The 27,103-nt window shown below is 35.4% G+C and overlaps 5 protein-coding genes across 6 annotated transcripts; 3 read left to right on the forward strand and 2 right to left on the reverse strand.

The window, feature by feature from the left end:
• The first annotated feature begins 1,022 nt into the window (after positions 1–1,022).
• On the forward strand, positions 1,023–6,931 carry LOC110801769 (uncharacterized). Its single transcript, XM_022007182.2, has 7 exons — positions 1,023–1,180; positions 1,459–1,549; positions 1,661–1,785; positions 1,873–1,969; positions 3,864–3,973; positions 5,640–5,714; positions 6,500–6,931. The coding sequence occupies exons 2-7, from the start codon at positions 1,480–1,482 to the stop codon at positions 6,548–6,550; spliced, it is 528 nt and encodes a 175-aa protein (XP_021862874.1). The 5' UTR covers positions 1,023–1,180; positions 1,459–1,479; the 3' UTR covers positions 6,551–6,931.
• Positions 6,932–8,082: 1,151 nt separating this feature from the next.
• LOC130471914 (uncharacterized) lies at positions 8,083–9,147 on the forward strand. Its single transcript, XM_056842272.1, has 2 exons — positions 8,083–8,472; positions 8,965–9,147. Exons 1-2 carry the CDS (start codon positions 8,194–8,196, stop codon positions 9,064–9,066), a joined length of 381 nt encoding a protein of 126 aa, XP_056698250.1. The 5' UTR covers positions 8,083–8,193; the 3' UTR covers positions 9,067–9,147.
• A 1,373-nt stretch (positions 9,148–10,520) lies between these two features.
• Positions 10,521–19,161, reverse strand: LOC110801755 (tRNase Z TRZ3, mitochondrial). Its single transcript, XM_022007169.2, has 12 exons — positions 18,643–19,161; positions 18,096–18,185; positions 15,688–15,732; positions 15,422–15,476; positions 15,235–15,278; positions 14,733–15,143; positions 14,386–14,654; positions 14,139–14,286; positions 14,002–14,040; positions 12,905–13,308; positions 11,773–12,427; positions 10,521–11,080 (listed from the first exon to the last, which is right to left on the reverse strand). Exons 1-12 carry the CDS (start codon positions 19,000–19,002, stop codon positions 10,763–10,765), a joined length of 2,838 nt encoding a protein of 945 aa, XP_021862861.2. The 5' UTR covers positions 19,003–19,161; the 3' UTR covers positions 10,521–10,762.
• Positions 19,162–20,286: 1,125 nt separating this feature from the next.
• LOC110801756 (photosynthetic NDH subunit of subcomplex B 3, chloroplastic) lies at positions 20,287–23,323 on the forward strand. Of its 2 annotated transcripts, XM_022007170.2 has the most exons (6): positions 20,300–20,694; positions 21,553–21,663; positions 21,801–21,857; positions 22,839–22,901; positions 23,005–23,067; positions 23,156–23,323. In XM_022007170.2, exons 1-6 carry the CDS (start codon positions 20,443–20,445, stop codon positions 23,231–23,233), a joined length of 624 nt encoding a protein of 207 aa, XP_021862862.1. In that variant the 5' UTR covers positions 20,300–20,442; the 3' UTR covers positions 23,234–23,323. The 2 variants fall into 2 exon arrangements, with proteins under 2 accessions (XP_056699265.1, XP_021862862.1); XM_056843287.1 differs by lacking the exon at positions 21,553–21,663 and having other exon boundaries at positions 20,287–20,694.
• Positions 23,324–24,034: 711 nt separating this feature from the next.
• On the reverse strand, positions 24,035–26,837 carry LOC110801789 (aquaporin TIP2-1). Its single transcript, XM_022007209.2, has 3 exons — positions 26,602–26,837; positions 25,428–25,678; positions 24,035–24,584 (listed from the first exon to the last, which is right to left on the reverse strand). The coding sequence occupies exons 1-3, from the start codon at positions 26,723–26,725 to the stop codon at positions 24,216–24,218; spliced, it is 744 nt and encodes a 247-aa protein (XP_021862901.1). The 5' UTR covers positions 26,726–26,837; the 3' UTR covers positions 24,035–24,215.
• Positions 26,838–27,103: the final 266 nt, after the last annotated feature.

Genomic DNA, 27,103 nt, shown 5'->3' on the forward strand with positions numbered 1-27,103 from the left:
CCAATTTAACAAGATCTCACATGTTTACCTTTTAATTTAAGCATAAATAACAAAATCCATTAAAAAAAAAGTGTATGAATTGTATATGATTACCTTTTAAAGTCGATTTGTGTCAACTGAATAAGAAGAGAGAAAATATTAGATAATCTCACATTCACACTCCCCTTCTAAACTACTCCCTCTGTTAAGAAATAATAGTTACACTTTACCTTCTCACGCTTGTAATGTAAATATTTAAACATTAATATCTACTTCCTCCTATTCTTTTTAATTAGCTGCAACACTTTGCTTTTCACGCTTATCAATACATATCTTAAAATTTTATATATTTAACTACCGAAAAGTAAAAATTATAAAAAATTAATTTTCGCACAATATACATTAATACGAATCTAAAAAGACCCCACATGAATATATTTTTCCTAAACTATAGATTATTATATATAAACAACCTAAATTATGTGAATAGTGCAAAAAATAAAGTGTTGCAACTATTTTGAATCGTAAGAGGTATAACTTTATATTCGTAAAAATTATAAAAAAAATTGATAATCCGAATGTACCAACAAGACCTCACACAAAATTGTATTTTTCCTTAACCATAAATCACAAATTATATTTTTCCTAGGATAAATTGTTTTTTATCACCTAAAAAAATTAATAAATTGTTTTTTACCACCTAAAAAAATAAAAATTGTCTTTTACCACCTAAAAGTTAAATAAAAATTGTTTTTTACCACCTCTTAACCGGAAAGATGAACGAAAACGTTATGCGGATCCATTCCAATGACTATATTTTTTATTTTCTTCTCTTCTCCCACGATTTTAATGTATATAAGCTACCACTTTCCCTTACTTCCCATTAATTCACATGAAGTTTTCGTTCATTTTGTAGTTAAGAGGTGGTAAAAGACAACTTTTTATTTAATTTTTAGGTGGTAAAAAACAATTTTTATTTTTTTAGGTGGTAAAAAACAATTAATCAAATTTTTTAGGTGGTAAAAAACAATTTAAACTTTTTCCTATAACATTAATATTTTTCCTCTTTCTTGCTCAAACTCCAAATCTGGCAAATGGCGTAGTCTCCTCTGTATCTCCGTCGTAGTTGTATCTATAGTCGGCGCCGCCTCTGCCAACCACCTCTCCTTCTCCACTGCTGCTGCATCTGCTGCTATTCTGGGTAATTATCTACAACTATTTCGTGTCTATTTTTCTGTTGATTTTATTTGTATTTTTACTGATTCGAAAATGTAATTTTCTAATTTTCTAAATATATTCTGTTGGATTTTTCAGCTTTGTTCTGATATGATTCTCATAAGATTGATTAGGTTTAAAAACATTCGATTTTTCTGATATGATGGGGTTTCAAATTTTCAAATTTATTCTGTTGGGTTTGTTTTAGGTCTAATTAGTCTATACCCAATTCATAATTCTGGTTGAAATTCGTATGATTGTCAGGGAAAGGCTTGAAGGAAACAAATGGGTAATGCTCCATCAACGCTTACCCAATATGATATTGAAGAAGTTCAAGAACACTGCAATAAATTATGTATGAAATTTTCTCTATTTTGATATAATATATTATGAAATGCCAAAAATTGGTGAGGAATTAGTTTGATAATTGATATATGACATATGCTAATTGATTGTTTCAATATAGTTAATCAGCAAGAGATAGTTTCTTTGTATCAAAGATTTTGCCAACTCGATCGGACTGCCAAAGGTTTTATTTCATCCGATGAATTTATGTCTGTGCCAGAGTTTGCAATGAACCCTTTAGCTCAGGTATTGAGTATGTTGATTTTGGGATCATACTTAGGTTTTGATTAGAATATTTCGCCGAATTGATCTTTGTGGTATTTCTCTGTGTAGAGGTTGCTGAAGATGGTGGATGGTTTGAACTTTAAGGATTTTGTTGGATTTTTATCTGCATTCAGTGCCAAAGCAAGCGTTGAGCAGAAAGCTGCGCGTAAGTAATCACTTTTCCCTCCTTTGTATATTTTTTTTTACGTACTTCGCATGAGAAAAGTTAAAGGAGAGCATATACATGAGCTAAACCAGTGTAACCTAATTCTTTAATCGTCCCATGAACCGAAAAAGCGAATTATAACATGAAAGTGGTACAATTTTGACCTAATTTGGCAAATTAGGTAGCGAATTGCGAACCCGCACCCAATCTCAAACTAGCGAATCAGGTTACAGTGAGCTAAACTATACGAGCAAGTAACAACAGATGAAAATGACCACCATTATATGAATTCAAGTGTGAAATACATATAATAAATATTTGTAATTTAAATAAATTAAAACAATTTAAAATGCAAGTATGCAACACCATACGTTTTTTTGACAGCATAGAACAAACTAACAAAGTAATTAGAGTCCTCTTCTAGCTTTATGTGCTAGATTGTGAGCTCTTTAAACAATAGTTCTACTAACTTTTTCTATTTTACAATAACATAAGCCTAGCATAATTCTCTTACTGTCGTCAATGATTCCTTGAGAAGAGAATTACACATGATGGTAACACTAACAACACATTTTTTCTAACAAATCCGCAACATCTTAGTGTATGTCTTCCCTAAACCTCATGCCCTGCCCCGCTCAATCTTTTGTAAACAGAAAACATGAAACATAAAAACATTCTTTCAATTAAAACAAAATTAGTTACCCAAAAAGAATATAGCTCAATATCAATTTTGCGAGAAAAGAAATTGCATGCCCATCACACTAATTTCAAGCGAGCTTCATCAGTCATCAACAGGAATGCAACCTTAATCATGGTCATCATATGTCTCATGCCTGCAAAGAACTACCTTAAAATAGATGGAATATTCTCTACTGCTTAAGTAATACTATGGAACCTTCCCATAGTTAGAGGCAAAGTAATTATATAAAGAAAGATGAGGGAAAAGATAAACATGTATCCAACGGATAGTGTCGTCGCATTAGATAGCTTGGGTAGATGTTCCATCAGTCACTCCTCCTCTCAGGCCATGAAATAATTAGATAAACATCAAGAGGGTGTCACCCATATACCAAAGAAGGGACAATGTGAAAAATCTTATTTCCTCAAGCTATCAGGAAATTATTCAAAATAAAAAAAAGCCAAGTACTTCACAGAACCTAACACTTGACAACTGATTTTTGCTGGTGCTATTACTTTTATTCAGTGCAGATTTGGTTTAGCAATTAGAATTGCATCATTAGTTGTACACTCACATAACATGAATGTAGATATACACAAAGTTTATAAGAGCTAGAAGTATATGATGAATGGCATTATAATGATTATATACAGTTCTGAAGGTTGCTTTCGCCTTTCTGAAACTAGCTTTTGTTTAATTTTCCTTCATGAAGCCAATAGGTAGTCTGGTTACCCCTCGTCTCTACTTAGGCATATTAGTCGCATTGTAAATAGTTAAACTGTATAGAATTTTGTTTCCAAAAGAGCTCACTGGGGACCAAATCCTGCTTCAGTTCCTCCATAGGGGGTAGCTTGTGTTCTACTCTATAATTTTCGTTTCTTTAGGTTTGTGGTAAAGTATTTGAAAATCTAATCTGTTGCTAGATGTACAGTTAGCTTTACAATTTTTCAATAAGTTACCCATTTGAGTCATTTGTCATTTAGTTAATCAGTTGTGGTCAAGTGGTGATTGTAAACTTATCATGGCGTATAATTACTTTTAGATCTCTCTCTTCTCCTTGGAAGGAATGATTTTTTAACTCTGTTCCAATACTTGTATTGAACATTTGATGTGTCTTTCGACGTATATTTTGTTTATTGATACCTGTGGTGGCTCCAAGTTTCAGTGAGTAGCTTTAAGTCCTATAACAAACCATCCCTCTTGTCTCTTGTGCAGTTATATTCAGGGTTTATGACACGGATGGAAATGGGAAGGTGACTTTCAATGACATTTTAGAAGTGCTATGCGACATGACTGGTTCATTCATGTCAAATGAGGAAAGAGAGGTATGCACAGGTTTACAAATAGATTTGTCAGAGGTTGATCATGTGGCGTGACAGCCAATGTGGTGCCTTTTTGTTTAGTTCTTCCTTAATAGTTAAAACCATTATTCATTATGAAATTGAACAGCTTCAGCTTCAGTTAGAGGGAAATTCTTTTCTTATTTATTCTGTACTAGTTACTTCTACCATCGCACTATAACCATTCTAATCAAAAGACACACGCTTAAAACAATTAATATTTAAAATTCATTGATGAATGGCATTAATTAAGTAGGGTAAAATTGTACAAAATGCACTTAGTAACTAGGGGAATTAATTGAGAACAACTCAAGACAAAAAGGATGATAGTGAAATCTGTAGCAAGGATTTCTTTTCTATGAGATAGGGAAGAATCAAGAATTTGGTGAATTTTGGAAACCCGAAGCCGGAAGGGTATTTGGCGAATTTTGTGAAAACTGAGGGGTATTTCATGAAAAAACCGTCTAGTTAATCATTTTCTGAGAATTTTGTTTCTCTTCCATAAACTTTCCGTAATAACTTTTATTGTTTGAGCGTGGCCTTTTATTACATTTTCCCCTGGCCTCTTTGTGTGCCCCTCCCAAAATAAGACAGGAATGAAATAACATGTAACTACGGGTAATGAATAATGCTGCCTTGAGCCTACAACGGCAAGATGGCTTTACTAGGGTACTTTAGTGGAAGCAGGAAAGCGTGGGGTGTTTTCTGCTTTGCAACAAATAAGAAGTGAAACATACTGTATCATGCCAGTTGATTTGGTTAATAGATTCCACAACAGTGATTCAATTTAAAGGGACCAGAATGATGTTATTGTTCCTGTGATTACCAATTTTATCGACATTTTTGTATGTTTTCCTGTGCTGTGGTATCTGAAAGTCATAGTGCTTTCCATTTTTTTTGGATCATCAATGAGAATTCGATGAAGTCAAAAGTTCTCCACAAAACCTGCTCTCTGAATTTGGTGTTGTCCAATGTCCAGTTTAGTGGCCACATAATTTAGGTGCAACTAAAACATCTTCCCTTGCAATTCTCAAATTTCAAGGTGCTGAATATTTTCCTTAGCTCTGGTCATGATCCATCACAAAACTAAAATTAAGAAAGAGTTCAGTTTGTTGATATGGGCATAGATCTGCCTAATATGTGCTTATTCTTAATGTGGCTATTGCTTGCCTCACTGTGTAAAATTTTACTTCCTATGCGCCACCCTTGACATCGTCAATGTAAAATGAGTCCTGTGGATATTGAGTTCCATCTGATATGTGCATAACGTACAGTTAATTTTATATAGTTTAACGTACTTTGAACTCCTCAACATGCAGTTAGCTGTGTATTCCATTTCTCACCCTTTAATACAAAATTGAATAACATGAAATGATCAATGAAGAAGGACTCTTACATGAAACGTGAGCTGTTCTTTCAAAATTTGCGAAGTTGATCTTTTGGAATAAAAGTTGAATCTACTATTTGCTGCGTCATTGCAGTGGTTCCTCTTATGGAATGACAATGCTTTTATATAGCATGAAAAATGGTTTGACAATTACTACGATGGTTCTTATCCCTTTGAATAAGCCTTGTGTATGTGGTTATGCTATGCTTGTGTATATAAAGTGCAAGATTCATTCAGTCCCTGATTTCTTATTCTGTGTCATAGGCGGTCTTGACGCAATTGTTGCAGGAAGCCGGCTACACAAGGGAATCTTATTTGATCCCGGATGATTTTGTGAAGGTATCATTCGAACATATTGTTTCTAGCTTACTATATCAGTGATTTGTTAGTTGAGTTCACCATCATTCTCTCGAAATTGCCTCCATTTTTATATTTCATGGATCCACGTGAATATAATAATAGCTCATGAATTGACATCTCATCTCCAGTGCGCTTCAGGGTGATAATGAATTTCATAAATTGTTGATTGGGTTGATAATTTTTGAAAAAAAAGATATATGATGTATGGCATCATTGAATATTGAGATTGTTCTCACATGCAATAAACTTCTATTTTTTCAATGCAAAAGATAGATTCCCGAAAAAAAAGAATCTACAAGAAAGTTGAATTATTTGACGGTTCATTAATTTTGTGAGAGATTTCTGCTAGCTAGTCTATAAAAATGAGCGTGCTGACAAATGTTCAGCCGTTTAGGTCTATTTTTGGTTCTGTTCTTTGTTGCTCTAAAATAGCCCTGTCCTATTTTGTGCTATGCTACCTCTCTATCCTTGACGTCATTTCTAATTTCTAAAATTAGGGAGCTTCTTTTGAAGTGATCTGTATTTAAAATGATCCTTTCAAGAGTTTGCAAATGAAATTGTTTTTTAGAAATTCAGATTTTGTTTTGAGTTACTCGGACATGCTGATTTTTTTTTTTAACGCTTGTACAGATTTAAGGAGCGTTTGTATTCTTATTGCATCCTAGATTGGATCGTCTTCTCTAAATTAATGAGCACAATTTTGCTTCTGTGATTCTGTGTGATTTTGGTTCTGAGTTCTTACAATATTTTCTGGTAATTCTCAGATTTTTGCAAATTCGGACACAAAGATGGAGGTAGAGGTACCTGTTGATTAAGCAAACACATGCACATAAATCACTTATTAATAAATCAGATAGAGATGTTGCTGGAATGTGTTTTGTGGGAGCAAATGTAGATTGATATGAACACACTTCATCACCACAATAGCAAACAAACATGAATTCATCAACCTTGGTACTTTGTAATCAGTTGTCATTTTGAAAAATTTCTGGTTTTATTTATATATTTTTTTGTGCTTTGTGAAGTTGTCAAATTCTTTAGTTTGTACACTATCTTACCTAATGTATCCTGTTATACATACATAAGTCTCTGTTTATCCCAAGAGTTTAAATATTTCCTTTTCTTTACCCTCAAAGAAGTTTAGCTTCAAAAGCTGTAATTTAAATTTGGATTTGAATTTTCATCTTCTTGGCCAATTTTGCCGGTCTTCCTTTTGTCATATTTTCCGAGAGGATAACGAAGCAGTTGATTGGATAGCTAATGTAGGTCATTTATCTTGTACGGATATTCATTATTATCTTGTTTTAATTTCAATTTTTGAGGACATATTAGGTGAAAAAACCCCTTGTTAGAAGGGTTTTCTAATGAAGCCAAAAGCTTCTGCTGAAACACAGCCAAACTTTGTAGCTTCCCAAGTACTGTAGGTGAGAAGGTGCCATCCAAAGAGGGCCGCAAATGTATGCAGCCTTCAAACTAACATAAAGACAGTTTCACTCTGATCAGTTCATATGCAGTGCATAGAGATGGTCAATAGGTCGGGTCTAATGCAGCCCATCCTGACACAGCCCATAGTGGGTGACATGGGTCAGACCCACTTATGACTAAAGATGGTTGTGGGTCGGGCTGGCCTGAAACCCGACCCGGCACGAAAAAAGTCCGGCTTGGCACAAGCACGAAGTCGTGGGTCGGGCATGGGCCTTAATTTTTAGAAAAAGCACGACAAGGGACGACACGAATCAACCCGGCACGACAAAGCACACGGAATTTAGTAAAATTAGCCTTAGGCACGACGGTCCGGCTCGGCTCGGCTCGGCACGAAAGCCTGTGGGTTTGGGGCCCTGTTTTGAACTTTTCGGCCTGGCCCGACACGATTGAACATGTGGACATGGTGTGGGCTCGGCCCGAAGCCCGACCCGCGACCATCTTTACTTATGACCCATGACACAAACCGCTCAATCCGGATATTTTTTTGATGTGTTGTGGGTCAAGTTTTGCCAACACAATCCGTTTTGACCCATCCCACCGAACCCGACACAACCCTTACCCACCCATGGGCCATGGCACACTCGACCCACCTAACCTAACCCAACCCACGAAATACAACCCACTAAACCCACCTAACCCATCAGAGTCGCATTAGAACCCAAAACGTGAGGTAATCCACCAAACCCATCAGACCCACTCGATCCACCACGTACAATGTCCATTTTTTTCGACACAACCCACGACTCGATCCACCCTAACTTTCACTAAGCCAGGTCGTGTGTCAACTATCCCGACACACGACCCACCAAACCCACCTATAACCCGCCACTTTGCCTATCTCTAACAGTGTAGTTCTTTACTTCTGGTCATATCCACCTTAAACCCACCACATCCTGTTCTTCTTCCTGGCTTCCTGCATCATACTTTCTCCTACTTAACTTGACCGAAGAAGAGGCCTCAAAGTTATGTAATTATGGATGAACAATCTACCGCGAAGAAACCTATGATTATTGAAGGTTGTTGTTGCAGTAGTAGCAGCAGCAGCAGAAGCAATGACAACAAAAGAAATATCGTGGAAATCCTGAACAACAGACTAGAAGTACTTGAACAAGAAGCTGCAAAAATGAAGAATATGTTGGTTGTTTGCATGTATGAGAGGAGAGAGATTATCACTGAGATCATGCAACTGTTCCAGACTCTAAGAACACATATTCATGGTTCTGAAATGAAACATCCCCTCAATTTTTATCAGGTAATTTTTGCAGGATACTTATAACTATATGTTCCATCGATGTTTATTTATATATTAATATCATTTATTACTGTTTATCAAATGTGTTTTTTGAAAGATAAATAAATAACACAAATTCTTATTTACATGAGGTGTACGATAAATATTGTACACCGAAGTTAAAGTTGACGTAAAATGCTTAAAAGTTACCCTTCTATATGTAAAAGTTATCTATTTTTAGTAATAAAATTTTTCATTTTAATAAAAAATATTTTTTCAGAATCACTAATAATGTAAAAAATTAATCATTTAACACTTTAAAATGTTTATTTACTAACTTTTTTTTTAATAATATAAAAGTTAGAGAAAACTTTGTAAAAGTTAGAGAAAGCTGAGTAAAAGTTATGTTGGTGCACAATAAATTTATTGTACACTTTGTGCATGCAAGACCTTTTGAATAAATAAATGCAGTGACTAATATAGTAATAACCATTTGGTTTGGTGTTTCAGCAGGCGTCACAGCACCAGAATATTGGTCTATTACAAGCTCTATGGGAAGATTCAAATCCATTCCTGGTATTGAGGGGTTCTACCAAGGCAAATATCATTCGCTAGTTTTAGAAGAAACACCCAAATAATGAAGTTATTGTAATACTTCCTCCGTTCTTTTTTAAATGACACAATTATTTAGGCACGTTTGCCAATGCACGATTTCAAACATTAATATCTCTAATTGTGGATCGGAAAAAATTATAAAAAGTTGATATGTAAATAATATTTACAGATACGAATCTAATAAGACCCCACACGACTATGTTTTTTCTTATGTATAAACCACAAATGGAAGTCAAAGGTGTTTGTGTGAATAATGTCTAAAACCCCATTGTGTCATATAAATAAGAACAGAGGAAGTATGTATTTCTTCATTTTGAGTAATCATATCTAGGAGGTGAGCACAACAGGGTACCCTGTCAAAATTTCAGGAACCGGACCGGAACCTGTTGCAAACAGACCTGAAAATGAGAACCGGAACCGGAATCTGTTGACAGGAACCGGAACCGGAACCTGTTGCAAACAGACCTGAAAATGAGAACCGGAACCGGAATCTGTTGCAACAGGCTCTTGAAAATGAGAATCGGAATCAGAACCTGTTGGAACAGGTTCCGGTTCAGGGTACCCTGTCATTTTAAAAATTTAAATAAACTATTGTTAATTCATTGAAAAAAAAACTAATTTATGGTTTGGGTTTTGATTGTTTTATAGTTTGGGCTTAAATTGTAATTCTATATTTATATTTTCTTAAAAATTAGCTTGAATTGGTTTATATTTTGAGCATATGAAGTATTTTTATATGGCTTGGTATTTTGGGTATTTCATATTAGAATTGGTGTCTACAGGATACCCAACAGGGTACGCGTTCCGTAAAATTGAGAACCGGAACCTGTTGCAACAAGTTCCCAATTTTGTTACCCGGAACCGGAACCTACATAACAAGTTTCGATTCCGATTTAGGGTACCATAACTTTTTGCTCACCCTATTCATATCTACATTCTACTCTTTTTAACTTTTAGGCGTTTCAAAATCGTCCTTGTTGAACACATTTATGGCCCCGTTTGGTTTGGTGTAAAACATTTTCAGTGCAAAATGATTTTCCAAGGAAAAACACAATTCCAAACTAGTTTTCCTCTGTTTGGTTCTTTAAAGAAAAAATGGGAGAAGATGGTGAAGATTGAAGGGAAGAACAGAGAGCAAGAGTGGGAGGTAAGGAGGAAAGAAGTAAAGGTGGAAAGTGGTTTCCTTCCCTTTTAAATGGAAACAGTCTGCCAAGAAAGTTCCCACCAGGACACTAATTTTTGTAACTAGTAGTACAAGACCAATTCTTAAATGGACTTGATCCACACTAAATTTATTGTGAATCATGCCTTAAAACTAAAGTCAACAACTTATTCCCAATTTATTTTGGCATTTTATTAAGATTATTCTTGGACATTCTCTGAGAGAAGTATGTTCAATCCTAAAATAACCATAATATTCACTTAAAAACCTACACAAGTAATACATGATGCAGTAATTTAATCAACCATTGTCTATTTGATTTTACTAATATTCATTCTAATTATGACATAAAACTAGCACAAAAAATGGCAGTGTAACTCTGTGTACACTAGTATTCCAGGGCAAAAATAAGCTGTACAATTTGTGGAAAAAATTCACAAAATTAGCAAACTAACAAGGTTTATGGTTTCTTTCCCTACATTTCCCCATTTTTATCAGCAACAAATTGTCAGAAAAAAATAAAATAAAATTCCACTAAGCTGTGCTAACTGCCTCATGAAGAAGATCTTCTGATTCATCAATACCCATTTCAGTTTTAAATAGAAGTTTGAGGTGAGGAAGAACCTTAGGAAGAACATGCAAATCTGCCATGTTAATGCTCATCATATCAAAACCGATACACGTATTATGCATGTGTACGTCTTCAAACACGGGAATCTTTGGGTATCGTTGGCTGAAATGTGTAAGAATTATGCGATATACACCAGCTTCTTCACCCACTTCAATGGCTTCTTTCGTAGTGCTATGGTTTCTAGCCACAGCCTCGTCTACCAACGCGTCCTCAAAGGTTGCCTGCATATATATGATACATTAGGGTTATAAGATTCGTCCCTTAATAATGGAGTGATACGATTCATGATGCTTTGGCTTTTCAATGATAATGTAAACAAGCAACTTAGAAAGCTCTACATGCAAACGGGTTAAAGGCACATTTTTACTATTAAAAAGCACATTTTTTGCAATTTAAAAACACGTTTTTGCGGGTTGAAAGCACATTTTTACAATTAGAAGCATTAAAACACGTTTTAATACAATTTGGAAACACATTTTAATGTGCTTTTTGAAGCATTAAAAGTACAAAACGACTCTGTTGCATCCAGGTCATTTTGTGTTTTAATTCCTTCAAGAATCACATTTTTATTGTTTAAAAGCACATATTTACCGATTAAAAGCACATTTTTACAAACAAAAAACACATCCGCTTTAAAAGAACATATTGTTAAGTACAACACAATCACTAAAATAAAAATAAAAAAATGGAAAAAAAAATGTACGTGCTTAAACGGTGAAAATGTGCTTTGAAATTGTAAAACTATGCTTTTAATCCGCAAAAATGTGCTTTCAAATTGGAAAAGTGTGCTTTTAAACCGTAAAAAATGTGCTTTAACCCGGTTGCATGTAGAACTCTACATACAACCGGGTGCACCTTCTAATGTGTGATGTAAACAAGTGAAATAAAATCAACCTTAAATTAAATAATATACCTCGTGTATTAGAACGGTAGCACCACGAGATGCATCTATAAGCGCCTGACAAGGTCTTGTATCTCCAGAATACACCATTTTCCACCCTGGTATTACTTCACCAATACTGTTGATTCTATCACCTGCTTGAAGAACAACGCCAAAAGCTTGTGGACAGTGCACAACCGGGAAACTTATCAAAGTCTCTAGCCCCGAATCTTGCAACACTTTCTTCAAATGAAATAGTTTTTCCATAGATGCAGCATTTCCTACTGGGCTACTAGGTCTCTTCCAGTAGCTCTGCATAGGGGTTCCTTTAACAAAGAGTGTAGAATCGACATTAACTCCATGATTAGTCGTAGGAGATGATGATAATGACGATGATGAGTCTATATCTGAGTTAAGAGAACCCTCAAATGAATCCCAAGAGGGTTGAGTTGTATTCCTGCAATCCAGAAACTGCATATCTAGCTCCTCGAGTTTTTGGTATGCGTTTAGAAACCTCGTCAGTTGACCGGGCCCCACCACTAACAAAGGTTCGTGAGGGACTCCTTTCAATAAATCACGGCGTAGAGCAAGAATTCTTGCTAGACCTGTATGATGATCGGCATGAATATGTGAAATCCATATGCATCTTAATTTTCTCACAGCATCATCAGCACCTTCTACACCAAATCTGCTCAATAGAGGAGCAGAAGAATGTCAGACAAGAAAAAAAAAAAAAAAAAAAAAAAAAAGAAAAAAAAAAGGGGGTTTTCTACATTTTTTGTACCCCGGTAATTTATTGATTTCTACGTTGTACCCAAACGTTTTAAGTTTTACAAATTGTACCCCCGTAGTTGCAAAACTTAATCATTTTTATCCTTGACGCCAACCCCAATGTTAACAATTTTCGTCATATTTTTTAAGGATTAACAACAAACATAAGGTTGATTTTAACATAGAAAAGCCTTATTTTGTTTAAATAGTAAGGTAATTTTTAAACGTTAGATTAACAACAAGGATAAGGTGGACTATATGTTACAGGGGTACAATGTGGAAAATTTTAAATGCATGGGTACAACGTAGAACTCAAAGAAACGCAGGAGTACAATATAGAAAAACTCAAAAAAAATTAACGACTGGAAAGAAGAGGACAGCAAAGTAATCACACCTTCTCTTGAGCTGACCCAATGTGCCTTCACCACAATCAAAAAGCAAGCTTCCTTTCGAGAAAAGATTTATGTAGATAGAGCTCACGTTACGGTATTTGGAGGGCTGGGATGAACCAGTACCAAGAAGGACAATCTCCATATCTTCTCGGGTTATATTTTGCAAACAACTAGGGGGACCAAGCTCATCAAACCATGGCTCTTCTATAGCAGAATCGTTATTCTGTAAAGATATTTCTCCTCCGATGACTTCTTCGGGACTATCCCACAACTGCTTAACTTCCTGCACTGCATCTTCAATTTCTGGAATTTCAGCGCGTAACTCATCTAAAATTTGAGTTGGACCAGTAGAGGCAGGGATAGAAGATCTATCCAAACCAAGGTTTGCATACGGACGCAAATTGAACTGTATCACAAAATAAGGCATAAAAAAATCATTTAAAAATTACGGAACACCAAACAATAAGAGCAGCATTACACACAACATTAAAACCACAACCCTTAACCATGAGAGACAGGATTTCTTTTAACCACCGGTTTGGTTCAACTCATTTTGTCTGAACTTATTTGATACTATCTGAATACATCTGAAATTGTCTTGTTTGTGTGCGAAAATGTCTTAAAAGTACTTATTTGCCCGAAATTGTCTTAGACTGAAGTACTGAACTTATTTTGTCTTAACTTATCTGAACTTATTGTCTTAAAAAAGTCAAAAAGTTTAAAGTCAAATCAAATAGGGCCTTAATAGCCAAGCCCCAACTCCAAAAACATGTTATTCATGAGGTTGAGCAAGAAAATAAATAAGAATGTCGATTTGGCCCATTACACAGAACCAGAAAAAAATTTGCTTTCAATCCAACATTGACTTCAATGTTATTGAATACGACATGCTTCTATCTATGCTTCATTATTTAATTTAGGATTAGGCATATATTTTATCTAGTCTTAGATGGAATGACAGAAGTTACCGTCTTTGTGGCTGAACATTAAGTGGTGATACCAGTTAGGATTTACAGGAGAAAGGATAAGGGGGGAAATGTATTGGAAAACGGTCAATCAAGCTTGATACATAATGAGCTTGCCAATATCCTAGCCATACCTTAAGAAGATTCTCAGCGGAGATGGTGGATTCAGGACCCTGTGAGAAAGAAAAGCCAATTAGTTTTGCACTGATTGATCATCATGTGAAGATAAATAGAGTCAAGGGTACATAGTCGAAGAACAGGCAACACGAACCTGAGTTGAAGAGTTGGAGTTTAATGAAAAAGTGTCTGTACTTCGAAGAGACCAAAACCCAGGAGCAGGGAAGAATCGAGGACACAAATAATTCAGTCTTGCAGCAATCCTAGCACTTGATTTAAGAATTGGAATTTCAGCATTTTTCCTGTAAAAGACAAGAATAAGTTTCTTAACTACATGGAGCTATATAAAGGGGCAGGAACAAAAAAGAATTCTTAAAAAAAAAGCGATAAAATCAACTCACCTTTCATGTCCAGCCATGATGTGTTGTGCATCGCCGAATCTCTTCATCCAAACCTGATAAGCAGGACTACTTGAAACAGATGATGGACTTAAATGAATTACACAATTCACTGGCTTGGCCTTTTCAGGAAACTTGCTAGAGCAATCCGCGTAGTGTATATTGAGAGAATCCACGGACAATAAATTTTGAAAGTGAGATGTTGTTGGACAATCGACAAGAACCACTATAGGTCCAGGAATAGAAGGATCCATCACGTCTGAAGGATGAACCTGTGAAAAATGAATCTGTAAGAAACTTTACTTTACACAGAGCAGGAAAAGGCAAGTTTCAATTGAATTTCAATTTACCATAATATCAAGATGATCTGATTTTACTGAGTTTCCATGTTGCAGTTCCCGATATTTTGGCCCGGCTCTCAGTCCAAGAGCCTTAGCTTTTTCAGGATCAAATTTACCCTGAATTTCGGGTAATTCACAGATATAGATTACAGAAAGATCTCCAGGTTTTATAATTATTTTTGATTCATCTTCAGTACTCTCATTATCCTCGTTCGGTCGCAAGAGAATGGCTGACAATTTAATAACCTCATCATTGATAAGTTCAATTGGTTCTGAAAATTTTGATAAATCAGACATAGCCATCTCATCAGTGTCCTGTGAGGGCCCAAAGCTACGAGTGTGAACCATGGCAGCGTTCGGAATGAAAGCCTTCATTGCCGCAACCAAATGCTTGAGATTTGAGGGGCCCCACATGTTGACCTTCACGTTAATAAAAAAATTCGAACAATTATACAAAAATCATAAGCTTTAATTCTACGGAACATATCTACACGCAGAAAGTGATACTTACACATATTCCTTCTTCCCCTATTCCAGCCAAAGTCAACAAAAGACCTGCAAGTAACATATATAACATTCATCTTATCAGCCTCTTAATCATCCTCTATCTCACACTATAATTTAGATTCAATTACATCATCTAAGAAACAGCATAACTTATGCTTCATGCATTGAGAACTAGGAGCAAAAATGGACACCTGGAAGCCCCCCAGCAGTTTCCGAGCAGACTCGAGAAAGAAATATGTGATCTATCTGAGAAAATGCGCACTATTAGAGCAACAATTTTCACATATATTTCACATAAAAAAGAAGCAATGTGCAGTTTCCTACTTCATAATACAACATTGACCTTCAAGCATCAAACATTTAGTGAGGTGGTAAATTTTTCCACTACAACAGGAAAGGTAATATCCTGTGTTCATAGTAAGCCAATCAATAGAAGAGAGTTGGTAGATGTGCATACCTTTGACAGCTTAATCCTGTGCTCTGTGCAATAACGCTGCAAACCCTGAAACAAAACAGTGAATCAATAAAATTCATTTCTCGTTTTCAATTTTGAAGTTAGTAACATGCATATTAAGATAGATTGACAGAGGCACAAATGTACTGTAGCCAAATAACATTTCATTGTAAGGGGGACTCCTTACTTAAGAAAAGATTTCACCCAAGGTCATAAAACCAAATACTCTATGTTTTCCTACATAAAGTGGCTAAATAAGAGCATTACCCCCGTGGTAAGATCTTTAGAGGTGGTAGGTTAATCTCTTGAGAAGGAGAGACAAGCTATCACTATAGAAGCAATCTTCATTTTATATTGTGTGCTACTAACTTCTAACGGGAGACTCCTTATTTAAAACCAGAATTCACTTAAAACGAAGGTCTTCAATAGGATTCTTGGAACTTGGAAGGCAGACAAGCTATCACTATAAAATCCAATTTCATTTTAACATTACTAATTTACTAGTCTTTTGGATATTCTCTGCCAAAGCCACCAAAAAAATGTTTGGGCAGGAATGCAGGACTGGCCAAGAAAAGCATGCCTAAATTTCGTATCCAGATCACTAATAGAACATGCAATTCAATTTTCATTTGAGTCCATCGGCACAAAACCCCAGAATAAAATTATGAGCCCATTTTGAGAAGCACACCCGACATCTTTAGTAACTTCTATAGGGGGGAATGGAGACAATGCGATTCCCGGTAAAAGGACGACCCAACTACTAACTCTCCATTGAGCTATAAAGTTGTGTTATCAATAGTTGAACCTTTTTACTACTTTTCTTTAGAAACATAAACTTTAAATCAGTCCTACGGACAACTTCAATGATGCATTTTTGTTGTCGCTTAAATTCCCAGCTACATGGAAGAACTTGCTTGACCATTGGAGTATGTAGCTTTACAGAGGTATCTAGCCAATACATGCTACTTTGTTTGATTCCACAAATTTACATTTTAAGGAAGAAAATAAATAAATAAAATAAATAAATAAAATAAATAAAACAGTGGTGTGTTGATTGATATGTGGATTGATGCAAACAAGTGTTGTAGCACACCATTAGATAATATTGTAGCGGAAAAATGGTGTAGCTGGAAATGTTGATGTGGCAAGTCAAGCTACAAGTGGTCTTGCTTAACAATCAAAGATGCCCTAACTAAGCCAAATGGGTTACGGGATGCAGCTGCAGTGTGGACGAACTGGTGAACTACATTTTTGTAGGAGCCAAATTATGTCTTTGATTCAATCTTCAGAGTGAATATGGTTTTGGTCAATCCAACTAACCTTTTATTCCTTTTTAATTTGAGACCCAACCCAAGCTCCTTCCTTGAGGATAATCTTAAGATAAGAATGCAAATATTTGCTCTATTCCTTAGTTAGCATATCACATCCACTTCTCCAGCCAAATAGAAATAGTATTTAATTGCCTCAGTTATCCATCAACGTCAGAATAATCACTTGGGATTCGTCGAGTTAATAGACAAGATGTTGAGAGTTCAAAAAGAATAATGATGTAACTTTACAATAATCCAAATCATATATTTTCATGGTCATCTGTTACTTTTACCTACATTGGGAGTATTATACTTTAGGGGTCAATTCCCAATTTAACTGACTAAAAGTTCCAGATATATCTATTTTCACCAGCCCAGGTTCAAATGCAATAAAACCATCTTTTTCACGGATGAGGAATCCCTACAGTAAAGGACTTCCCGCAATCCCAGTATTAAATAAATAACATCTACATCTGTATTGCAATTGTAAACAAGAATCTTTTGGACATAAGAGAGCCATCTAGCACTATTGTGTAATTGCTGAAATTCCACTATTGTGGATGACAAAAATCCATCTTCATATTTGGTCACAACAAATTTGAACATGCAGAGCAACTTTTTGGACTAGGGAGTAGTTGGGTGAAGGTTAATAGGAAAAGAGAGGGGGAAAGTAAGGAGGAAAAGTGGTTTCCCTTACTCTCAAATGAAAATGTTTTACACCCATTTTTTATCATAGGAAAATTGTTTAAGACAATTTCTTTTTACTTCAGAATTCTGACATCCTCACAGCCATGGATCTCATATGAGTATAACGGTATCTCTTTTAGTAGTTACAAGATTATTATGACTAAGATATGAAAGTACTGTACTGAACTACTCACAAATTTCAAGGAAATCTTGAACTTACACCACGAATTGGTACATTGATATAGTTTTACATCTTTAGACAGTTAATATCGATCTCATGACTTCAATGATGGGTGATTTATATAGACCAAGATAGTTGCAATTCATGGCATTTCGAGGGGATCAGCTCAAATGAATCTTTTCAACTCGATAAACATGAAAGTACATATCTAGAATAAACCTGTTATAGATTACCTCTCCAGCATTAAAGATAAACCTTTGCTTGTCGAAAAAAAGCAACACTGAAGGTGATGTATCTTGAGTATCCATTCCAGTTCCTAGAATCTGTTAATTCACAAAACCCATCATTACAAACTCTAAGCATTTGCATTACACATTCAAACCCAGCTTCAAAAATTCTATAAAAAAAAACATTCATTCTGCAATGCAACAGCTTTTATCAGCTAAAATCGATAAGATAAACCTTAGACAATCCGAAAATTCTTAAGAAACCAATCAATATTTCCAACATCATCCAATCAATTGTACTCAATTTGTCAAACAAAAACTGCAAAATTCTGAAGTTTGTCAAATTATAAAACCTCATGAACCCTAAGTCAAAGTTCAATAATCAAAATCAGAACCTTTATCTAAAACAAAAAAAAAATCTAAGCAAATCCCCAAATACTCATATGCTAAGCAATCAATTGTTTCAATCCCCAGAATCCAATTAAACCCAAAATCATCAGCAACTACAAATAAACAGAAACCCAGAAAGAAAAATGCCGAAATAATTCCATACCTGAACATAGCAAATGGTATTAACAGGATTAAGCTTTCGAATTTTAAGCTGAGGTTTCTTAGGCTTATCAGACTTATCTCTACCCTCAGCCCTACTCCTGTTAAACCCAGAAGAATCAGTGTCCACCATTTTTGCACCTTCTTCTACCTTGTTCTTCTCAGCCAAAGAGCTCTTATTTCTGGTTTTGAACTTAAGGGGTGTTGCAGGAGAAGATTGCAAGTTCGTTTGCTGTTTCTTGGGTAAGGATGAGAAGATAGTGCGAAGAGAGAAACGCCTGATTGGGAGTTGCAGGTTTCTGGGTTTGAAGAAAATTGGAGGAGAATGGTTGATTAGGAGGCGGAGAGTTGTGATTTGGGACATTGTGTTTGTGTATTTTATTAATTGAGTTTTTATGGAAATTAAGGGTTTTAGAAATTGAAGTGTTCAAAACTTCAAATGCTTAAACCCCAAGTTGATCATGGTCTTGGTGGTTGAAGACTTAGAAGGGACCATGTAGTCATATACAAAGACAATGTCTTTAAGAAGGGGAATTTAATTCCCCATATAAAGAATGAAGGGAGTTTTTGTTTTAAAATGACAATAGAACGTATCAAAATCTTAGGTTGCCTTTATAATTATAAATCGGTTTTTAAATGGGTAAAGCGTATGAGTATAAATGATGTTTGAGTGGTCGAGTAGTGGGTGGGCACGTACTGAGCAGTGTAGGCCCACGTGTGAGGCTAGCTTGTGTGCCTCGTGCGCCAACATGTTGTGCCTGAAACGGGTCAAGGAAAAGTCGTGTTGGGCTTGTGTTTCTCTTTCATAAATGAGGGTCATAAAGTCCACGCACGACCCGTCCCACGCGTCGTCTCGGGCCAGATCGTGTTGTGTAAGCGGACCCCCTTACTAAATTTAAATTTTTTGTTAACAAGTTAAAAATAAGCGGGATGACGTGCAGGTTGGCTCATCGTGCTCGTGTCAAATTTCTAAAATGATGTCCATGCATGACACATTGGCATGCCACTCATGTCGTGTCGAGCTTGCAACGACTTGTGTGTAGTGGGTTTGAGTAACCTGTGTGCCAGCCCGACCTATGCACATCCCATCTCTAAGAAACACAAAGGAGGAAAGAACATTGCCACCTTGAGAATTGTCTCCAATTTTCATGTTTCCATCAAGCTCAAGTCAAGCCCGGGAAAAAAGTAGAAAGCCAGACAGGGCAACTTAATTATGCGGATTGTTCTAGACATATAGTCAAACCAAAGTTTATGTCATGCACTAATACAATCATGTCATTCCTAATATATTTTTTTCAAGTAATTAACCAATGCATGATTAAGTGTTAAAAATACGATCCACGCGTGGGTGTTAGGATTAGTTGTCCACGTTGAAGAAATAGAATGAGATTGACTAACTTAAAATATTGGTAGACTACTCCACAGTTCATACCTATGGCCTATTAGTTTTAGAATGGAACCCAACTAAACTTATATGTGGTCAATCTCTCCTCTAACAAGGCTGGTCTATTGGTGTATGCCAATTGCCAAATAAAGTTAATCTAACATGGACTCCACTTGGCCCATAAAAAACTAAGAAAACAAATAATGAAATAGTTTTCCTTTATTTGATTCGGTAATTTCACGAGATCGATCATTTTAACCTATCATAACACCAAAGATAAGATGAACAAGAACCACACACATACATCCACCTTACCATAAACCAAAATATAACCGTATAAACAGATAAACCCACAATTCGTTCCACTTGACCCACAATCCCACTTTATTGAAATACCCATAAACAATTTAATTAACAAAAATGATTAGCAGTACTGCTCTTCACTTGAACACTTTATCCTCAAATTTCTCAACTTCTAACAACTTCAAACACATAACAAAACACATTATTAGAACAACCAGCAACAGAAACAATGTAATTAGGTTTAAGTTTAACAATTATACAAGCAAAATCAGAGCTGTTGGAACTATTCCAGAGAGAGATCAAGCTACTGATGAAGCAAATGAGGAAGAAGAACTCGAACCACCTTATGTTGGATTTGCATTTGTCAGTGTAAGCATTTCTCAACATTTCTTTATATTTTTGGCTTACAAATAAGTTCATATGAAAACGGGTTTGGTAAATGTTATATCCATATCCGCTTCACTACCCATTGCCTATTAAGCTCCTACTGATAGATGACATTGGGCCGGGCCGGGCCGGGCCAATATGGAAAAAATCACGGCACAAGCACAAAATTGTGGGTTGTGGGCCCGGACCATCTTTGGGAAAAAACACGACGCGGCGCACATCGGCGCAACAAAAATGTAAAATGTAGTAAAGCAGGGCTTAGATATGATGGCCTGGGCTGATATGTGGGCTCGGGCCCATTCAGGTCCAAAGCATATGGGCTCGGCTTGAAGCCAAATCGGCCCATGACCATCTTTGATAATACCTTATTTGAGTGCGAATAGGGTGGGGGATTCGACTTGAAACCTATCGTACACATGTCTTCCGTCTTAACCACTAAGCAAGACCTCATTAGTATCTTTACCGTTACCTACTTGCTGTAACATTGTAACATGAACGATTTTTATTATCGATATGGTGAAGTATTGTACTCCCTCCGTTCTTTCCATTTGAAATCTTGACACTATTCACAATTGAAGAGAATATTTTGAATTACGTTCAATATATAAGAAAAAAATATAGTGGTCTTGTTTGATTCGTCTCAATAAGTACTTGAACAATACGAAAAAAAAAAATATAATTTTTAAAAACACGTAATTAGATACATCAACGATGTAAAATATGCATTGAAAAGTGTGTCAAAAGCAAATGGAAGAACATTTAGGAACAAAGGGAGTACTACTTTTATACCAGAAGAACGACCTTAATTAATCTGTTCTCTTTTTTCTTAATCTTGATTAGTCAGTGTTACTCCCTGATGGAACGCCTGATATGCATTTGCGGTCAGCAACGGGTGGACAGAAGTTAAGGGATATAATGTTGGATAATGATATTGACCTTTATGGACCTTATGTAAGCTCTTAATTAATCTCCTACTACATTTTATATATCTAATTAATTTATTTATTAAATAATTAATTAATTACATTTCATGTAAATTCAAATTAACTTGCTTAATTATTAGTGACAAATTGCAATTTATTTTTCAGGCAAGGCCATTGTTAAACTGTGCCGGTGGTGGAACATGTGCATCATGCATGGTGGAGGTGATCGATCTCACATTAATTTTATGAATTATTATATGAATATGAATGGTCTTGCTTTTTTTTTTTCCTATCATGAGTAGAATTGACGAGCTGATAAGTTCTTATTTGTCATATCAAATATTAGTTCTTAATCAGATCAGATCTGGTCTGATCTGATCTGATTAAATCTGAAATAAGTAATAAGGTCTTGAAATAAAGTGAACTAAACAGGGCCTTAAACGAGAAGTAGAGAGGATGAAGGTAAAACGTTAACTAATTAGTTTAACTTAAACATTTTGTCGAACCATCTGACACAAGACTTACTCCGATTACATGATATTGTCAAGCTGATTTCACAAGTCAATGATAAATATTCTACGAAATATATAGGATTGTTAATCGTGTACATATTTATTTAGTTAAATTGAACTTATTGACTACATAAGCTTGTAGAAATGTTACATATTTTTGGGCTCAATCATTTTATGATGGAATATGTGTTGAATTGTGTAATATACTTCCTCCGCTTCAAATTAGTTGCAATATTTTGTTTTCTGCACTATTCACATAATCTATTTTGTTTATTTTTGATGATCTATACTTTAGGAAAGACATATTCATGCGGGATCTTGTTAGATTCGTCTTGATGCATATTTTGCGAAAATTCATTTCTTATAATTTTTACTTATCGGTAATTAAAGATATTAATTGTTCAAGATATACACTGCCAAACGTGAAAAACAAAGTGTTGCAACTAAAAAGAAACGGAAGAAGTAACTATTAATGGACATTGTCCTAGGAACAATTGTTTTGAACAATGAATTACATTTACGGATCATCACAGCTAATATTGGCATGTAGATTGTAGAGCATATGCGTTACAGGGTACATTTTCACGTTGCGACAAATTATCCTAGTTCCGTTTTATAATGTTATTTAAGATCCAGATCGATAAACATGTCGACTCGATTTCTATGCACTAAAATGTGTCAATTTTATTAGGTGATTGAAGGCAAGGAGCTTCTTAATCCCAGGACTGAAAAAGAGAAAGAACATCTAAAGAAGGTAAAAAGAAAAAAAATAGTATTAATCCCCTGTTATATATTGTCTTTAAATACTATGTAAACTTAAAGTAAGTATGATTAATTGGGTAATTAAATTTGAGCAGAAGCCAAAGAATTGGAGACTTGCTTGTCAAATTACAGTTGGTACACCAGAATCTAGAGGAATGGTCAGTTGAACTTCATTATTTCCTTAATTAAACTTTATTAATTACAATATTAATTTTAATTAATGATAATGTAATTTAATGTATGCAGGTTGTAATCCAGCAACTACCAGAATGGAAAGCACATGAATGGAAATATGAAAAAGATGGCCCTATTGTTTCTGAGTAGTTACTACTCTAACTTCATAGATTTTGTATATTATCAAAGTATAATTATTACACAAAATAATGAAGTTCAAACAAAGTTTTTTGTCTCAAATGTTCATGGAGTATTCATTTTAACACGAGAGTAGCTTGTGAGTTGTGAACTTGTGACTAACTAGTATTATCAATTGTTACGTAATACGTAGTACGAAGTATATGTGAATCGATATAGTGATATTGATACACGTACTGACGTACATTTTGAATAGTTTTACTAGACCTGGACAAAGGCGGGCCGAGCTGCGACAAAAATAGTCAGCCCATCATGTTGGATCGGGCTGGACCAAACTCTAGGACGTTTTATTTTTTCAAAAAATCGGTCTTTTGGGCCAACATAATGGGCTTCGGGCCACTTTTGTACCGGATTTTAAATTGAACCTGCCAAAAAATCAAAAATCGGGCCTAAATATGCCCAAACCCACTATTTTTGGGTTAGGTCAGGCCCAAGATGACCAGGTTTGATTTTTTTTTTTTTACAGTAGGTAGAATAGCTAATTGTGTTTTTGTATCCGTTTTGTGTACCAGGAAATACCGCAAATTAGGTAGTGCTAACTGCTAGTTGTGACAATAATGCTTCTCAAAATCTTATTATTGCATGATTTTTTTTTCTTTTTCCGAGCTCATATATCGGGTTTTCGTATAATTGATTCAATTTTTTTTTATAAGAAAAGATTATCCAGACGGACTGCCTAAACCGTTCTTTCAGGAGTTTGGTGAACTACTTGATTGATTTGCTTAATTGAATTGGAACAATGAAAAACAAAGATAAATGAAAAGAAAAGGTTCATTGACTAGAACATTGGATGTACAAGAACAAACCAAAATCCTGAAATCAAGATTTCTTTTTAAAAAAAAGAAATGGAAAACAAAAAGGCAGTTATAGCAAACAAATTTTTGCAAACTTCTACCTTTGATTTGCACACAAATAAAATTAAAAGAACTCAAATTTAGTACTCATTTGAGAGAGGAGCATGGTCATCTTGCATGAAAACATTGCCATAGATAAGACCAGCCAAACCACCACCAACAAGGGGTCCAACCCAGTAGACCCAGTGGTCCGAGAAGTCAAGACTAGCGACAGCCGGGCCGAATGAACGGGCTGGGTTCATTGAACCACCAGAGAACGGGCCGGCGGCTAAGATGTTGGCTCCAACAATGAACCCAATAGCAATAGGTGCAATGGTACCAATGGAACCCTTCTTAGGGTCAACTGCAGTTGCATAGACAGTGTATACCAATGCAAATGTTATGATGATCTCCATTACTACTGCTTCAATTGATCCTACTCCTGCTGCAACACTGTGGATTGGAGTTGCCTGCAGGTCACATTTGCAACAAATTGTGTAATTCAGTGGCGGATCTTGAACAGTTTAATTAGGGAACTGATAGAAGGATATATTAAGCCTTAATACGCAACTCCCTCCATTTCAGAGTACTTGCAACAGTTTGATTGATACACTTGTCAATGCACTAATTTGATAGTAAAAATATGCAATTATGTTATACGGAGTAGTAAAAACTATATAAAAAAAATTGATATTTGAAAAGCATACTTCGTACGTTAAATCTAATCTAACAACATACATAATACTATACAAAGACATTTGATTTTTATATATTAGTTTAAAATGTGGTTAAAGACAAAAGGTTGATGTATTAATAGAATGTAAAAGTCAAACTGTTGCAAATATTCATAAACGAAGACAGTAGTATAAAAGCTACACAAACATATATTCAAATTTTAAAAGGGCGGAACTAAAAACACGCTAGGGGCTAGGCTCATCTAAGCTATAACAAAGATCCGCCATTATGTGTATTATCAAACAAAAAAGTCAAAATGTTACAACTAGAAAAACAATGTTACTTTTTAAATTCAATATTTCATCAATATTTGTAAGTCTAATAATTATTGTTACCTGTATTATGGAAATAATAAGTGATGGAGCTATCATAATAACAACGGTGTCAATTGTAAGTTTTAAGGTTTTGTTACAAAAACAAATTTTTATGTTGACCCCACTAAATAATTTTTCTAGATCCGCCACTATTCGAAATATGATCAAGTAATTTACTCAAATGGGTAATATTTTCAAAAAGAATGTTGTTGAAACATGAGAATTAAACCAAGTACTCCGTAGTAAAAAAAAAAATGTACTGACCAAGCCACCAGTGGAAGCCTTGAGGAGGAAACAAGCAGCAACAGAACCAGCACACTGGGCAATCCAGTAAAGAATACCGGTGAGGATGGTGATTTGACCGCCGAGGGCCAAGCCGAAGGTGACGGCGGGGTTGACGTGACCGCCGGAGATGTTAGCACCTACTGAGACTGCAACAAATAGGGCAAATGCATGGCACACTGCTACTGCTACTAACCCTGATGGGCTTAGGGCTGCATCTTCTGTCAACTTGGCTGTAATAACAAAAAATATATAAATGTGTCATTCCCGGTAAAGATGGTTGCGGGTCGGGCCGACCTCGACACGAAAGCACGGCCCGGCCCGAACACGAGAAAAGCACGCCCCAACATGGGCACGAACTCGTGGGCCGGGGGCCGGATCTTAATTTAGTAACATTTGCCTTAGACACGACGAGACGGCCCGACCCGACCCGAAAGCCCGTGGGGTTTGGACAGGGGGGTTGGGCCATGTTTTGAACTTTTCAACCCACCCGGCCCGATACAACATGGGTCTGTTATGGGCCCGGCCCGATTAAGCCCACAATCTATGGGAACGGCCCGGTCTGTGACCATCTTTAATTTCTGGTGTCTGTTTTAGTTGAAAGTTATAGAAGTCACGCGGGAATGATGTTAGAATTCTTTAATTTTTATTTCTGCTTTTTAGGGAGCTATACAAGATTTTAGCTCATAATATTAACTCAAAACAATGACGGAAATGGCCTCAGTTAGTACCTAATGATTGGGAAGTAATGACATCGGTGATGGGATTTTATGTTTTTTCTTTGACCTATGGAGGTAAAAAGTATATTTTCATGAAATTTGGTTTGAATATTTATCAAAATTGTACGGTTACCTCTACAAACTTAACCAAACAACTTATCTTTACATCTTTAGGATACTATGTAAGAAAATTATCTAATTTTTTAAAAATTAATATTTGTAAAGTAATGTAGTTTTTTTTCAAAAAAAAAAAAAGAAATGAAATTTAGGGGTGTTGAGGCTCCCGCTCGCCCCCTTAGTTCCGCCACTGATTAAGTCCTTTCGATTTTAGTTGTCAAAATAACAAAAATGAAATCTATATTATATTATCAACGTGACAATTAATTCTGACTTGAGGAATAAATGAATAAGAAATGTGAGAAAAAAGAAGTACAAACCGAAAGCAATGCAAGAGCCAACTCCAGCAAAGACAAAGAGCAAGGTAGAGATAAACTCAGCAATGTAAGCCTTAATTGAGGCCCAACTGAAAGAATCATCAAATCTTCCAAAAGCAATTGCCATAACTCTAATTAATTAGCTTAATTACAATATTAATTTGCTAATCAAATTAAACAAGAAGGCCAAAGAAAGAAAGAGAGAAAGAAGGAAGATGAGAAATTGGCTTTTTATGGCAATAGCCTTTCCACATCACTCCTTATATAGAAACTTTGGTGTAATATTTTGCTTTTAATAATTATTCTTTATTATATTGTTTCCATTATAATGAAGGTGACATATTTTTATTTTTTAAAATTTATTTTTTCTTCCCTTTCTTTTTGGGTATATGTAAGACCAATTATTCCCATTGTGTAAAAGATTCCTACTAGGCAATATAGAAAGTCCTAGAAAAAGTACCTAAAGTCTTGAACATTTTTCTTATATAAAAAAAATAGTCTTAAA

The sequence above is a fragment of the Spinacia oleracea genome, chromosome 4, assembly GCF_020520425.1.
Source record: "Spinacia oleracea cultivar Varoflay chromosome 4, BTI_SOV_V1, whole genome shotgun sequence".
Lineage (NCBI taxonomy): Eukaryota > Viridiplantae > Streptophyta > Magnoliopsida > Caryophyllales > Amaranthaceae > Spinacia > Spinacia oleracea.